This window comes from Radiomyces spectabilis (genome assembly GCF_025331425.1).
Source record: "Radiomyces spectabilis strain NRRL 2753 chromosome Unknown BYT42scaffold_9, whole genome shotgun sequence".
Classification (NCBI taxonomy): domain Eukaryota; kingdom Fungi; phylum Mucoromycota; class Mucoromycetes; order Mucorales; family Radiomycetaceae; genus Radiomyces; species Radiomyces spectabilis.
The window spans coordinates 1,500,716-1,513,993 of record NW_026251934.1 but is presented as its reverse complement, the minus strand read 5'-3'; the positions used below and the strand labels follow the sequence as shown (position 1 = coordinate 1,513,993).

The 13,278-nt window shown below is 43.3% G+C and overlaps 5 protein-coding genes across 5 annotated transcripts; 3 read left to right on the top strand and 2 right to left on the bottom strand.

The window, feature by feature from the left end:
- Positions 1-31: 31 nt before the first annotated feature.
- BYT42DRAFT_499375 (uncharacterized protein) lies at positions 32-834 on the bottom strand (the record flags this gene model as incomplete). Its single annotated transcript, XM_051564635.1, has 2 exons — positions 32-273; positions 351-834. The coding sequence occupies 2 exons, from the start codon at positions 832-834 to the stop codon at positions 32-34; spliced, it is 726 nt and encodes a 241-aa protein (XP_051421927.1).
- A 310-nt stretch (positions 835-1,144) lies between these two features.
- On the bottom strand, positions 1,145-4,633 carry BYT42DRAFT_547662 (DNA replication licensing factor cdc19; the record flags this gene model as incomplete). Its single annotated transcript, XM_051565963.1, has 12 exons — positions 1,145-1,258; positions 1,333-1,488; positions 1,554-1,862; positions 1,931-2,258; positions 2,336-2,697; positions 2,782-2,973; positions 3,053-3,187; positions 3,258-3,685; positions 3,744-3,915; positions 3,998-4,268; positions 4,345-4,571; positions 4,631-4,633. 12 exons carry the CDS (start codon positions 4,631-4,633, stop codon positions 1,145-1,147), a joined length of 2,697 nt encoding a protein of 898 aa, XP_051421926.1.
- A 3,608-nt stretch (positions 4,634-8,241) lies between these two features.
- BYT42DRAFT_577162 (Dbl homology domain-containing protein) lies at positions 8,242-8,974 on the top strand. Its single transcript, XM_051569136.1, has one exon. It carries the CDS (start codon positions 8,534-8,536, stop codon positions 8,885-8,887), a length of 354 nt encoding a protein of 117 aa, XP_051421925.1. The 5' UTR covers positions 8,242-8,533; the 3' UTR covers positions 8,888-8,974.
- Positions 8,755-10,027, top strand: BYT42DRAFT_414916 (Dbl homology domain-containing protein). The gene is made up of 3 exons (XM_051563457.1): positions 8,755-9,156; positions 9,215-9,369; positions 9,444-10,027. Exons 1-3 carry the CDS (start codon positions 8,952-8,954, stop codon positions 9,879-9,881), a joined length of 798 nt encoding a protein of 265 aa, XP_051421924.1. The 5' UTR covers positions 8,755-8,951; the 3' UTR covers positions 9,882-10,027.
- On the top strand, positions 9,446-12,189 carry BYT42DRAFT_414870 (uncharacterized protein). The gene is made up of 8 exons (XM_051563456.1): positions 9,446-9,875; positions 9,944-10,057; positions 10,117-10,211; positions 10,316-10,550; positions 10,614-11,131; positions 11,198-11,665; positions 11,734-11,805; positions 11,872-12,189. The coding sequence occupies exons 1-8, from the start codon at positions 9,872-9,874 to the stop codon at positions 12,055-12,057; spliced, it is 1,692 nt and encodes a 563-aa protein (XP_051421923.1). The 5' UTR covers positions 9,446-9,871; the 3' UTR covers positions 12,058-12,189.
- The last annotated feature ends 1,089 nt before the right edge of the window (positions 12,190-13,278 follow it).

The window sequence follows — 13,278 nt, the reverse complement described above, 5'->3', positions numbered from 1 at the left end:
AATATACACAAAGAGCTATTCTAGCTCCTCGTTAACTGTTAAACAACCGAGAGTATAGTCGATCGTGCATCCCTTGACACACATCCAGCAACGGATTCGTTTGGTGACAGTTGTCCATGGAGATATCTTTGGTATGTTTGGTAATCTTTTCAATCGGTTCACGTGACAGCAGCAACAGTCTCTGTGCTTCGTATGGACCAACAATATTCAGTCGAACCGCCGATGAATAAATCGTACGTGTGAATAAGTACAGCCATAAATGTAGCGTATTATCTGTCAATGAATCCACCCGTCAGCGAAAAAAAAAAAGGTCCCACTGTTGTCACGACAATGGATTGTTCCGCACTTACCGAGATCCACATCCAGATATCGACATACAAGGCCAAAACAGACAGGAAAATGACCGTCTGTTTTCTCGGCACGAATCATATTTTTGAACTTCTTGACCACGGTGAGATCTTTATCGTGGGAGGTTTGTACGAAACATTTGATATACAAGGTCAGCATGGCCACGCCTTGCGCCAATGAGGCTCGACGTGCCACACTGTTGGAGACCATGACGGCATCACACACGGCGTCGCACTCCTTTAGCGCTGTGAGAGGATCTTCCGCATCCAGTGCTTCGTAACCGGCCCGCACAAAACAATTGGTTTGAGCGGCGTAAGAATGGGCTGAATTGGTGACAAACGGAGGTAAAGCCTCGGCATTCAAAAGACCAGCTTGATAGGATGCCTCGAGACCGGACGATGCGACAAAACCGCCAGTAGGTAAAGCGGAATCCGTCAAAATATAAAGAAGCCAACTACTCGTTTCACTCGAAACAAACGGATTCATGGCCGGCAAATCAATGGGCGATGGAAGAAAACGTCAATCGATCTTGGGAATCCCCCCTTTTTTTTCCAGATTCAAAATGAGCAAGTGTGGGGGGAGAGGGAACCAATGAATCCCACGGCGGAGATTGACACCATTTGGACATTTGCTTGTCAGCATCGCGATCTCTTTTTATTACGGTTTTTTTGATAGTAGTGAAATAGCCAAGGAAAAAAATTGTAAACTGCTAAAATGTTACCTCTCCTTTTGTCTTTTTTTTTCTTTTTATCGGAATGAATAATGATAGGATGAATAGTTTAGTGAAAGAGTGATTTTACTCGTAGGATTTAACAATGACACCTTCAGTAGGCTTGAGCGTATATCTGTGCTTTTCGAAAACTTGAGAATGAAGGAATGGTTGCAAATCATAGATATGCATTCGCCGTGCCTAGAGAGCGGATATCCCTTGGTTAATAATGCACTGGGTCATTTTTTTCACAATTCAATAAAAAGGCCACATACCCTATTTTCGAAATCTTCCATCTTGATGCTGACTTCGCTAGGAAGAGCCTTATGCTTGAGTTGATACAGTCGTCGGCTTTCCTTGCACAGACCATCCAATGTGGACAGTAGCAATTCATCGTAATCATGGGTCTGATTGATATACTTGGCAAAACGCTACGGGAAATAAAAAAATAAGTACAAATCGGATCGACAAAGCATGAGCGATATGATGCACTTACTCGACGCAAAGTCTTCATCATGCTGTATTTCTGTGCACTGATGAAACTGTCCAGAGCCACCTTGATAGCCATGTCCACATCATCGGAACGTACGTATTCTCGAAGATGCATGCGAGCGTTGGCTTCTGCTAAACGGATCATCGATTCCAAGTGACGCACCGTGATGGGAACGCTGCCACTGGCCAGTGACTCTTTTCTCAACTCGGAATATAATCGCGACAACTTGTCTTCATCCACTTGCTGCAATTTGGGATGAATCTTTTCACGAGCGTACATGATGTATTTACGAAGAATATCTTGAGGAATAATCTAATAATAGCACGACGTATCCCGTTTAGTGATATGATCCACTCGAGAGAGTAATCTCGTTGACTTACTTCAGGATCTTCTTCCATGGGTTGTGCAAAATGGCTTGTGGCCGCGCTGTACAAGGGATGGCTTCGTACGTGACTATTGATGACATTGGTCGCTAAAATATGATCTTGTTCGGGATCCACAATATCCTTCACCACACAAAGGACGTCAAAACGCGACAAGATGGGTTCTGTCAATTCGACGTTTTGAGAAAATGGAATAGAGGCATTGTAACGACCACGGATAGGATTGGCAGCAGCAATGATGGAGCAGCGAGCTTGCAATGTAGTAACGATACCAGCTTTGGAAATGGAAATGGACTGTTGTTCCATTGCTTCGTGAATGGATGTTCTAGAAACCCAGAAAAAAATGGGAATGATGAGAAAAAAGGCCAGCTTTTAGCACGAGCATCCAATAGAGCAACGTACCTGTCTGCGTCATTCATCTTGTCAAACTCGTCAATCAAACAGACACCGCGATCAGCCAACACCAGTGCACCACCTTCCAAAGTCCATTCACGTGTAATAGGATCTTTGTGGACGGATGCGGTTAAACCGACCGCACTGGCACCTTGACCTGTCGTGAAAACGGAACGATGCGCTGTCTTTTCGACGTATTTTAAGAATTGGGATTTAGCAGTACCGGGGTCACCGAGCAACAAGATATTGATATCGCCACGAATGGTATGCTTTCCTTGGATGTTTTTCGGTACACCACCAAACAGGGACAAGGCAATCGCGCGCTTAATATCCTCATGGCCATAAATGGAAGGAGCCATGCTCTTGAAAATCTGTAAAGCAGCAAAAGAAAAGACTTTTAGTTTCATGCCCAGTAGGTCTTTCCAACCGATGCGGTTGTCGTAGATGCGTTTTACCTTTTTGCCAATACGCTTATCTTTGCCCATGTTGGCAATGAATTTCTTATCATCATCGGTCAGGCGGTAAGCCGCAAACATATCCTCCTTCTTATTGATGTAGTTGGCTTCGATGATGGTGGCAAAGACAGGAAAACCATTCTTGGTGCTTAAAGAAGCATCAAAGTTGTTGCGATAGATACCAATAACTTCCTATGACCCCGACCCGATTCAGTGATTGTCCTGTGGCGTTGAACATTCCCCCCCCCCCCCCCTTAAGGAGACAACTTACAATTTCCTCGCCAGGTTTGGCTTGGTCAATGAGATCCCATAAACAGATGACTTCTCGATGACGCGGTAATCGACCAGGAGGCACCGTGCCAGGACTTTCTTGAATCGTCAATTTTTGATAGTTACGGTAAACAGTCTTGGGTACAAGAATAAAAAAGTTTAAGTCTCACACAATCATCACATTGGTCTTGGGGTCAGTCACGTACCTGCTCCATATTGATGATGAAGGGACCCTTACTTTGACAGCTGGGACAAGTGTTGATCTTGATTTCGTTATGGATGTCCTGATAGAAGGGACCCAAAAGTTCGGAACATTTGCCACAGTTGTATTTCACCCATTTCAATTGCGGGAACACACCGGTACGTCGGGTCACGACACCGGAGACACGGACAAGGCAGTTGAGTTGACTTTGACGTAACTGTCGTAACGTGTTGATGGTGGGAAGATCGGTGATTCTGACATGAATTTCGCGATGAATGCGCTCGTATTCAGGGAACTGCATGAGCGTGACTTCCAAAGCCACTTCGTCAAAAATCTTGAGCATGGCAATAGGCGAGTTGGCCAAGAAGTAGGCCAAAATCGTTTTACTTTGGGTCAAGTGTTCATAGTTGATTTCAAACGACTCACGATTACCTACATCATCCATCCCTTAGTTACGCTGTTTCCCCCGCGCTCTATCAAAATAGCTTACGTTCACCCATGTCTCTGATTCTTTCACCGTAGACGGAAAAACCGTGTTCGTCGACATACGTTTGCAAGAAATCTCGGAACTCACGCTTGATTGTTCTGCGTGGGGCTTCCTGACTGATCCAATCACCAATTGTGGCATTTTTGACGTTGCGCAGTTCATCCAATGTCATTTCCTGTGAAAAACAACAGAAAACCCAAGTCAATCTTCACCCAGAAACCAGCGCTGGCAGGGTTTAGCCTCGTAGGAGCACTTACGGGTGCTTCGTCTGCTTCGTCAAAATTTTGCGCTTCATAGAACCGTCGATGGCGACGACGAGTGGGAATAGCCTGACTGTCGATTTCCTCGTCGTCCAAACCTTCAAGGAATGCTTTGGCCATTCGACCTTCTCGACGATTGATTTCAACGTCTCGTCTGTGCAACTGAGCATCAACGGCTTGTCGCAAAGCAGGGTCCAAGGGTGCGTAGTATTCGTCGTCCACATCCTGTGTTTCGTATCGATCCAACTGCGAGTTTTGAGCGTAATCTCTGCAATGGTCCAACAAGACGTTTTTTAAGTGATATGTGTGCGGTTGGACTAGGTTTTTGGAATTGGTTTTGTTACCTTTCCATGTCAGAGCCAAACAAATCTTCGCCATTATCAGATTCTAATCCAATAGCGTCTTCAAATACTTCCTCTTCCACTACCTCTTCGGCTTCATTTCTGTAGTCAGCTTCTGAGAAGAAGACGGCAGGTGAGGAAGGAGGAATAAAGGGAGAATCGGCTGGAATGTCACTTGATCCAGCGCCAACCTCTCTGGCGTTACTATCTCTTCTTCTTTTGCGATCAGACTAAGTAATGATAACAATGAGTCCTGGAGTATCATTGGCGAGCATGGGCCTGAACTCACCATGACTGAAAATGCGAACAGGAACGAAAGGGTGAAAACGCGTCTTTTGGGGCAGTGTTTTTTTGTTCAAAAATTGGGACGCGATTCGGCGCGCGGGGGTTTGCTTCAGTGTGACAGTGGACTGCCGCCAGTGGCTGGTGTGGGTCACAAATCGTCATTGGTCAGAAAATTAAGCATTCGAAAATTTCATGCTTTTGCCCCCTCATCTCTTTGCAATTCTACAGCAACATAGTGTAAAAAAATTGGACGCTTAAGCCTCTAAGCTTAATAGACACGGCTCTATTAGTATTTTCAATCATAAAGTCAAGGGTGCAAATGGAGTGGTAATAGCATACTCTACGTTAAATGTGATATGATTATATGTTTGTGGAATTGCGGCAGCAAACGCACTGCTAGCCCACACCTGGCAGCATTGCTTACTGTAAGCTATTTCTCCTATTACCATACCAATAACTGTCAGGAAATAATGAATGAGCAGCTTGCAGTAGAAAGCCTCTTTGGGTGATCGATCTGCAACACCCCCTCCCCCATTTTCATTGCGAAGTAGAGAGTGTTTTCGGGTTTCTAAGGTTCCTTGAGGCATCGAATCCGTAGTGATGCTGTAACACCGTTATTTCATGTGCGGTAAAGGGTGGATTCAAGAATAATGGCGTCATATGACAGGTATTGATCATTCATCAATGACTGTGGGTTGAGATTTTATGTAGTCTGGGAAAAAAAAACCACCAGTAAAATAGTATATCTTTGATTCAAGCAGTAGTGGGACGGTCCAGGACTTGATAAGCGCAAGGTCTTGTGATGGACTCATAAAACTTTCACTTTGGCGGATTCTATAAGTGGAAAAAAAAATCCTTTCTAATGGATGTCATCAATAATGAGTCGAGCACTGCTGCGGTGAGAACGAACGTGATCTATAAACGGTGATTGGATCATCAGCTGGGTGAGCGGCATCTTTTTTTTTTATTTTTAATTTTGAGCATCAGGAATTTCTTATTCGCAAGAAGGTGCTCTTAAAAACAAAGTCCAGGTACGATTTGATTGGTCCCGCGTGTCATGTGTGATTATCTTTTCCCACAACATGAAAGGGACACAAAGTAGTTTCAGCATTTTTTTTCTCTCTACTTTATTTGATGCCCTTTATAAGTTTATTACGATTCACAAAACATACTATATTTGGAAAGAAAGATAAACCGACGAGACAAAGCCTGTCCTCAGGCAAATCAGTACGCTTCATGGACGGTACAGAATCCATTCATTTCACTCACAGCAAAGACGATTACGATCGAGGACCCATGGAGGAATGTGACCATGGCGTTATGGCGGAAATTCTCAAGTGTCCTTTAAATGATTGCAGTAGTTCCATTACACAGTCAACAGACGGCGAAGAAGTCGACGAAGCATTCTTTCAGTTTGACGAAGAGGTGCTGCGGAACACGCGTGTTAACCGAAAGCAAGGCCACCACAGTATTGCTGCTCTCGTCAGTTACCGTTCCAATTTTTAACGCCCAACTTTCTTTCTTATTTTACCGGCATTATTTAATTCAACCCTAACTTAATGACTATTCTTACTCACACACACATACACACTTTGGCTTTATTGAGGAAAAGGCTGGCTTTTAATTCATTTGATACCTCTGGGTGATCTTCTTTCTTTGACCAATGAATAAATAAAGATCCCGAATATAAATCTCAATGGAGACCAAAAAAAAGTGGCTATGTCTAACAAAGGAGTATGCAGTAAGTGATAATCGGAGCAATACCCAGTGAAAAGAGATGAATGCGATGGGTTAATATAGAACAACGCACACACGCAAAAGAATGAGCCCCATTTTTCGATTAACCTGAAACGCGGAAAGAAGCATGGATGGACGGATATTGCTAAAGTAGGTGACACCAGCTTTTTAAGAGGTGCAGCTTTAACAATGGCGTGGACACGCGAATTCGTACGTTTGTACGTCATTTTTCGTTACATTGCACAAGGCTGCAAACCAGGGACAGTGGGGCGATGATGGAGGAGCGGAATGACGAGCTGTCACAGAAAAACGGCACTAAACTCAGCAATGCTAAGCTTATAGTGGGTGTGATTATTCTCTTGGATAGGAATGTGATCACAAAGAAAGTGAAAAAGATGCCACGAGGACGATGATTATTACATTGTTGAATTTAGAAAGCGCTCGTCAGGTTCAGACGCCGAAATGAACGGAGCTTTGCTGCCTGATGGATGGAGCTACCTTGCACTTCCCGCAATAAAACCACAATGGTCGTGCCAAGAAAATGACTTGAAATAATATATATATATAAAAAATGGAAAAAGACCGAAAAGTAAAACATGCATTTTGCGCCAACGTGTGTCTGCTCACACCGGCGCCCCAGCACCTGTTCCATATGATGTAGCACCAACACGCGACCCATGTTGCTTCATTATATGGCAGACTCATTCGTGAAGGTTTGAGAACAAAGAACTTTTTGGCAATAAGCAAGACCACTTTGTAAAGAAAAAATGGCCATGGTGGTATGTGTGTACCAAGTTAGTACAAGAGCGACGCCATGCTCACGTAAAAAAAGTCATCGGAAGATAATGTGCGACGACGAGATGGTTCGATAGAAATGGACGAATGAATTGGCGGTTTTCCATAGAAAATGTCGTCATGAAAATTCGCTTGTTTTCCTTTGCGTGCCAAATAGACCGGCTAATGCCATTTGTGGATAATTCTCGATCAGTTGGCCCACTTGGATGATACGCTTTTTTTACGACTCCGCGTCGACTTTACAAGAAGATTTTTCAATCTAATCGGACACGTCTGCCGATGATCCCGAACTCCCCGAGGAAAGGTTGCCTAGGTTATCCCTCCCGCGGAGCCAAGGAGTCAACGAGTGTACAGGCAAGATCCGATGAGCGGAAAAGCGAGTAGCAAGGGAAAATCGGATGAAACCACAAGGGAAACAATAATAAAGCAGTTGCCCTGTTTGGATGGTTGACCTGGAACTGCATTCGGTGCAGTACTGTACAAAGATGGTTACACTGACTCTGTATAATTATATACGCCACCATTGGAAAAAAAAAAGAGACTCCATTTTACAGACTATTACTGCGTTCTATTTTTCCAGGGCCTTTATTGTGTCCCCCTTTTTTTTTTTCTCTCCCCTCTTTCTGTTTTTCTTTTTTCTCTCGTTTGTTTCACAGACTGATTGTGCAAGATGTCCAACTTAAAAGTAGGGCCGACTCGATCCGATGACGTTGGCAGTAGAAATCCCATCGAATATCCTCACTAAAACACCCGATCGTTATTATCGTTTGCATTGTAGGAAATAAAATCCAGACTGGCCAGCCTGGGCTTCGTTCACGGGTGGAAACTCGTCAAGGATAAAGAACAAAGTTGTGGCCAGTATCTAAACAAGCAACAGGACGGTGATTTTGCCGACATGTTGCTACGAAACACAAGAATACCTTTAGTACGTTTGGCGTTTTTGACATTTTGACAGCTATGCGAATTTTTTTTTCCTTGTCTTACCCTCGGTTTTTTTATTACTTCTATTACACGTTGCTCACGGCTCTTTTTTTTATTTATTTTTCTTTTCCTGACAGAGCCAAAATGTCGATTTTATTATACCCGAATGCCAAAGGAGCGCCAGTAAGCATATCGCCGTGAATATTCATCCATTACAACATCCACTGAAAAAGAAGGAATACCCAACTTGCTCCCACACTAGGTCGACAGCAGCAACTCGAACAGTTTCTTCACATTGTCGGTCAGCCCATGTCACAACAAGATTCCGCATGCGATCCATTCACAACGCATCAGGATTCTTTATCCACGCCCATTTTATCCAATGACCATGAGGTTAGAAAACAAGAAGTGAAAAAAAAGCCGTCGATGGATCGAACAATCATACCTACTCTCAATGCCACAGTTTATTCAGGATGACGAGCAACGCGCTTACCACATTCAGGAATTCATCAAGACCGAAGTGTCCTATGTAGAATCACTGTGTGGCCTTGTGGATCTTGTTGTACGACCATTACGAACCGATAGTCATACCAAATACCCAATTTTGAATCCCTTCAAATGCACCAAAATTTTTCTCAATATTGACCAAATCCTCCACGTCAACCAACAATTTCTAGACGAATTACGAACCAACTCCAAACAGGCCATGCCCTTTGGCGACATTTGCGCAAACTATGTAAGTGGTCTTCTCGTATATTGTATTGCAGAAGAACGTCAAATCACCATAGAAAAGGAAATAAACCAATAATAAGAATCCTCTTTTTTCTTCCAACACAACGAAACATTGGATCCAATTTGTTTGTTTCAATTAGATGGCGAAATTTGAATGCTACAGAAAGTATCTGATGGAACACGGAGAAGCCCAAAAACTGCACGGCAAAGAGTTCAAAAGCAATCAAAACTATCGCCGTCTTCTTCTCAAAGCTCAAGACCATCCTCAATTCAAGAAGCGACGCTTGGAAGACATCATTGTAGAACCCGTGCAACGCATCAGTCGTTACTCCATGATGCTCAAAGGTACGTTTTTCGATAAAATTACTAGATAAAGCCATTTAAACCCACATTGTCCCCACAGACCTTTTGCGTCTGACACCAAAATCGCATCCAGATTTTGAGGGCTTAACGACAGCCTACAAGAAATCACAGGAAATAGCTTCCATGGCCGATGACCATCCTACCAAACTCGCTACCATGTTTCTCAACATGTACAGCATCATCAAAGACTCACCGGTACGCTCTCACCCCTTGCCAGTGCGCAACTCATCCACTCCCTCATTAAATTTGTTTTTCTACCTTTTAAACAGTGTTCATTGATCAACCAAAACCGCGCGCTTATTGCCCATTTGGACGCCTTGGAAATTCATAGAACAAGCAATCGGGTTACACGAGCTGTCACACTTTTTTTGTTCACGGACAAAATTATGATTGCTAGTCGTCCTTCGATGGAGTGCAAAGGCAGTGATCTTTGTGCATTGGCGGATACGGATATCATCACCTCCAAGAAATTGGAAAGGGTCATTCGCAAAGACTCTTGTTGGAAATTCAAAGGTTGGGCCGATATAGAGCAAGTTGAAATATTTGGTGGCACCTCGGGTAGGTTTTGCTTTGTCGATCTATCCGGTTTTTTCTTTCTCATTTTCGGAGTTTTCATTTCTTCATGTGGTACTTTGATTCTACCTCTTAGCCCGACCGGCATCTTTCCTATTACGCGCTTCATCCGTTCAACAACAGCATGGGTATGATCCACTCTCCACCGTCACTTCCTTTGAAAAATATTTTCATAAAGGCGCTCGCTTTTATTCAGCCATGGTGCCAAAGGAGCACTTTGGTAAACGGGAGACACAACAAACCTATATCCAGAAAACACGCGATTTTATAGCCAGTTATCAAAAAACCCAAGCCTTGGCCAAACAGTATGGTAGCTACACAGATTTCACCCTGTAACAGAGATTTGTTGTTGATTGTATATCGTGATAGATGAACATGATACCCTCTATCACCGTCAATGGCAAAAGATTCCCGTTTACAGCAACATGCATTCACCTTCTACTTATATAAAAGCAAACTACAAGGTATGTTTTTTCCTATATCGGCCTTTCGTAAAAAAAAAAAAAAAAAAAAAAAAAAAAAAAAAAAAAAAAAAAAACGATTGAGTACTCAAAAGAGGTTCTTGTAGAATAACATTGCTGTGTTGTATGTGGAGGATGGGACTGTCGACTTTGATGGGCTCTTTCCAAATCACTCGGCTATGCCATGGATAGTGGCCTTGGTACAGCCAGATCTGCGCGGGTTTCGTTACCAGATTTCAAGCAAGGTCCATTTGGAAAGAATACAGCAATTCTTCAAGCCTTCATCCGCCACGAACCAAGAAGGCCAACCCATTGACTTTGAAATGGTGTTTTGGGATAACAGTACGTAAAGAAACCCGTGCTCTTGCTTGTTTTTTTTTCTGATATTGAACCATGCTTTGGTAGTCTTGCTTTGTGAACGGCAACTGCGTTTGTCACCCGTCTTTTCGTATGCAAACGATTTTGTCACCGAAGAAGAAATCCAGAAACAGACGCGAAGCAAGGCAACAACACGATCAGGAACATTAGCCCCTTTCAATAAACTCTTCAGCAGTAGTAACAGCAATCTCCAAGCGAACCGTACACAACGTGATCAGCGAAGACCACCCCCATCCCCTATCCGACCGGTCAATTCGACCTCTTTACCCATGTCGACAGGTAACACGAATGCCACGCGTGATGTATCCGCTACGGCTACCTGGCGATCGGCTCCAATTACCCAGGATCCATACAATGATACCGACGATACCACCTGCTCTTCCCAATCCGCCAAAACGGAACCAGAACACCCGGCACCACCTAAAAAACAACGGTACCCACTCGCACAGCTAAAATTACCTTCATCCAGCTTGGGTGAAGACATTGCTTCTCAGTTGAGGCGTCAATCGCACGAAAATCTCGTACGGGAATACTGTGGAGTCCAGGTATAACCTCACAACTCGATGTTATTTTGATAAGATGATGTGGGAAAACTCACATCAAAATGATAGGCAAGCCATAGAAGGGAAGACGAACTAACCATCACCTCGCCTTCCGATTTGAATTTGCGTCGCGCAAGCATAATCAGTTATCCATCTCCTACAACCCCCAATTTTGACCGTCCTCTTTCTTACCATCAGCCTGTGTCTTCACCCGGACCCATGCATTGGATACAAAATCGACCAGGCACGGGCGATTCTCATCTATCGCTGGCTAATACCCTGTCTTCTTTTACCAGCAGCCTGAGTACGAATAGCTCGGCTGCATCTGACGACACTTCGATCACTCGCTTAGCCGAAAATCCGGATGATTTGGTTCAAAAATTACAGCAACTGTTGCTTACACAGCCCATCGCAGACAACAGAATGGAGCAAATATCACAAACCGCCGAAAAGCTGAAAGTTCAATGGAAGTTGCTCAGCCAAAAGCATAAGGAGATGCATGACTATGTATCCGAACTAATGGAAAAGACAGCCAAGGTAATTTTTGCCAACACTTGCCGCCACTCAATGGGCTGTATGAACTCATGACTGCTCTTGTAAAACAGATTGATGGAGAGATCAGCATCGTTTCTAATGCTTACAACGAAGTGTATACGGAAACTTGCTCTTTATATGATGTAAGCGATTCGATACCTACGAACAAGAAGGGACATCTACTAATCACCTTACTTTTGTTGCTGTAGAAATTCAACCAGGAGCTTGATCAACTGACGGATCTTGTACAGCCTCGATCGACTTGTACGACTGGCTCGAAATCTAGTCTTCACTCTGAAGCCCACGAGCAGGTATCGGGCAATACGTTGACATTAACCGAAAAGTTGTGGGAAGCGGAAACTGAAAAGGAACATTGGCAGCAACGCGCCATGTGAGTATGACTTTATGAGATAAACCGCTCCTAGGGTAGCTTGTTTTTACCAACGTTCTTTCACAGGGAATTGACTGCACTGATCTGTGATTATACACAGTCGCGTTCGGCGACTTTTGAAGATTCGTCAAGTAAATAGCTCAAGTAAGATTAGATTAAGTAGACCTGTACAACGGTTTATAATACCACTTTTTGGTTTGGCTTTATTTTTTATTTCTTATTTTTTTTTACCACATTCATTCAAAGACTTTTTGCAAGACAAACAAAAAAGAAAATGGAAGGTAATGCGGGATTGTGAACACATTTGGTAGTTGTATCATTGTGGCACCGTCGCACCATGTCGCACAGATGATCTCGAGCGGGCCTACCAATGAACGAGTCTTAATAATCTCATACCGTTGACAGGTTACCCCAAACAAGGATGGTAACACGCGGTGATATTTGTTCTGGTCAAGTTGGAACAGAGTAAAATTTTTTGGGTGCATTGTTATTCATGCATCCCATCTTGTCAAATTTTATGACGTCGTCCTATGCTCATAGGGATCCTGTATGGGCACCAAATTGGTCAAATATCATCCTCCTTCACTTGTGGAAAAACATTACGAAAGTGAGGTTACAGTACTATATAGGCAACCTTTGCTATTTTTTGAATAACAGTTCACAGTAAACATTGACTGTTTCAGAAAGAATCAACCTGCTGTGCCAAATTAGGCAACGGCGCAAGAAAGGGTTTGCTTATCTGCAACCGTATATGTGGAAGTGACTCGTGAGCATAGATTTGTGCGAGTTTCCAGCCATACCCAGTGATTATGTTGAATTCTCAGATCAGGATCGTCTCAGTGCATCCAAAATCCGCCAAGCATTTTGGAACTGAAACAGAGTTTATTGGTTGCAAAACTATTTTCTTCTCAGAAAAATTAAAAACGGCAGGTATAGATAAACACACGCGCAAGCTGCATGCAAACGCCAGCGTGAGGGATTCAGGTAGGGAAGTTAAGAGTAGGTTAGTGTACAGTATACCACGATTCTGCTGCAACCATATCAAGAGGTACTTTATCCCGTGATGCAAAAAAAAAAAAAAAAAAAAAAAAAAAAAACTAGTCGTATTGTTGTAGACGTGATCAATGCAGCCACACACCGCTTTTTTATAGTTCCTTATAACTGTAACTTTTTGCCGAAATAAAATATTGTTGTTTTTTTACGAGTATGGGCATGTCGTATTGCA

Excerpts from the sequence above, each read along its gene's own strand:
- BYT42DRAFT_577162 (XM_051569136.1), top strand. The coding sequence starts at position 8,534 with ATGCCACAGTTTATTCAGGATGACGAGCAACGCGCTTACCACATTCAG.
- BYT42DRAFT_414870 (XM_051563456.1), top strand. Across the intron at positions 10,058-10,116 it reads AGCCTTGGCCAAACAGTATG|ATGAACATGATACCCTCTAT; the intron begins GTAGCTACACAG and ends ATATCGTGATAG. Across the intron at positions 11,806-11,871 it reads AAACTTGCTCTTTATATGAT|AAATTCAACCAGGAGCTTGA; the intron begins GTAAGCGATTCG and ends TTGTTGCTGTAG.
- BYT42DRAFT_414916 (XM_051563457.1), top strand. The coding sequence starts at position 8,952 with ATGGCGAAATTTGAATGCTACAGAAAGTATCTGATGGAACACGGAGAA. Across the intron at positions 9,157-9,214 it reads TTACTCCATGATGCTCAAAG|ACCTTTTGCGTCTGACACCA; the intron begins GTACGTTTTTCG and ends TTGTCCCCACAG. Across the intron at positions 9,370-9,443 it reads GCATCATCAAAGACTCACCG|TGTTCATTGATCAACCAAAA; the intron begins GTACGCTCTCAC and ends CCTTTTAAACAG.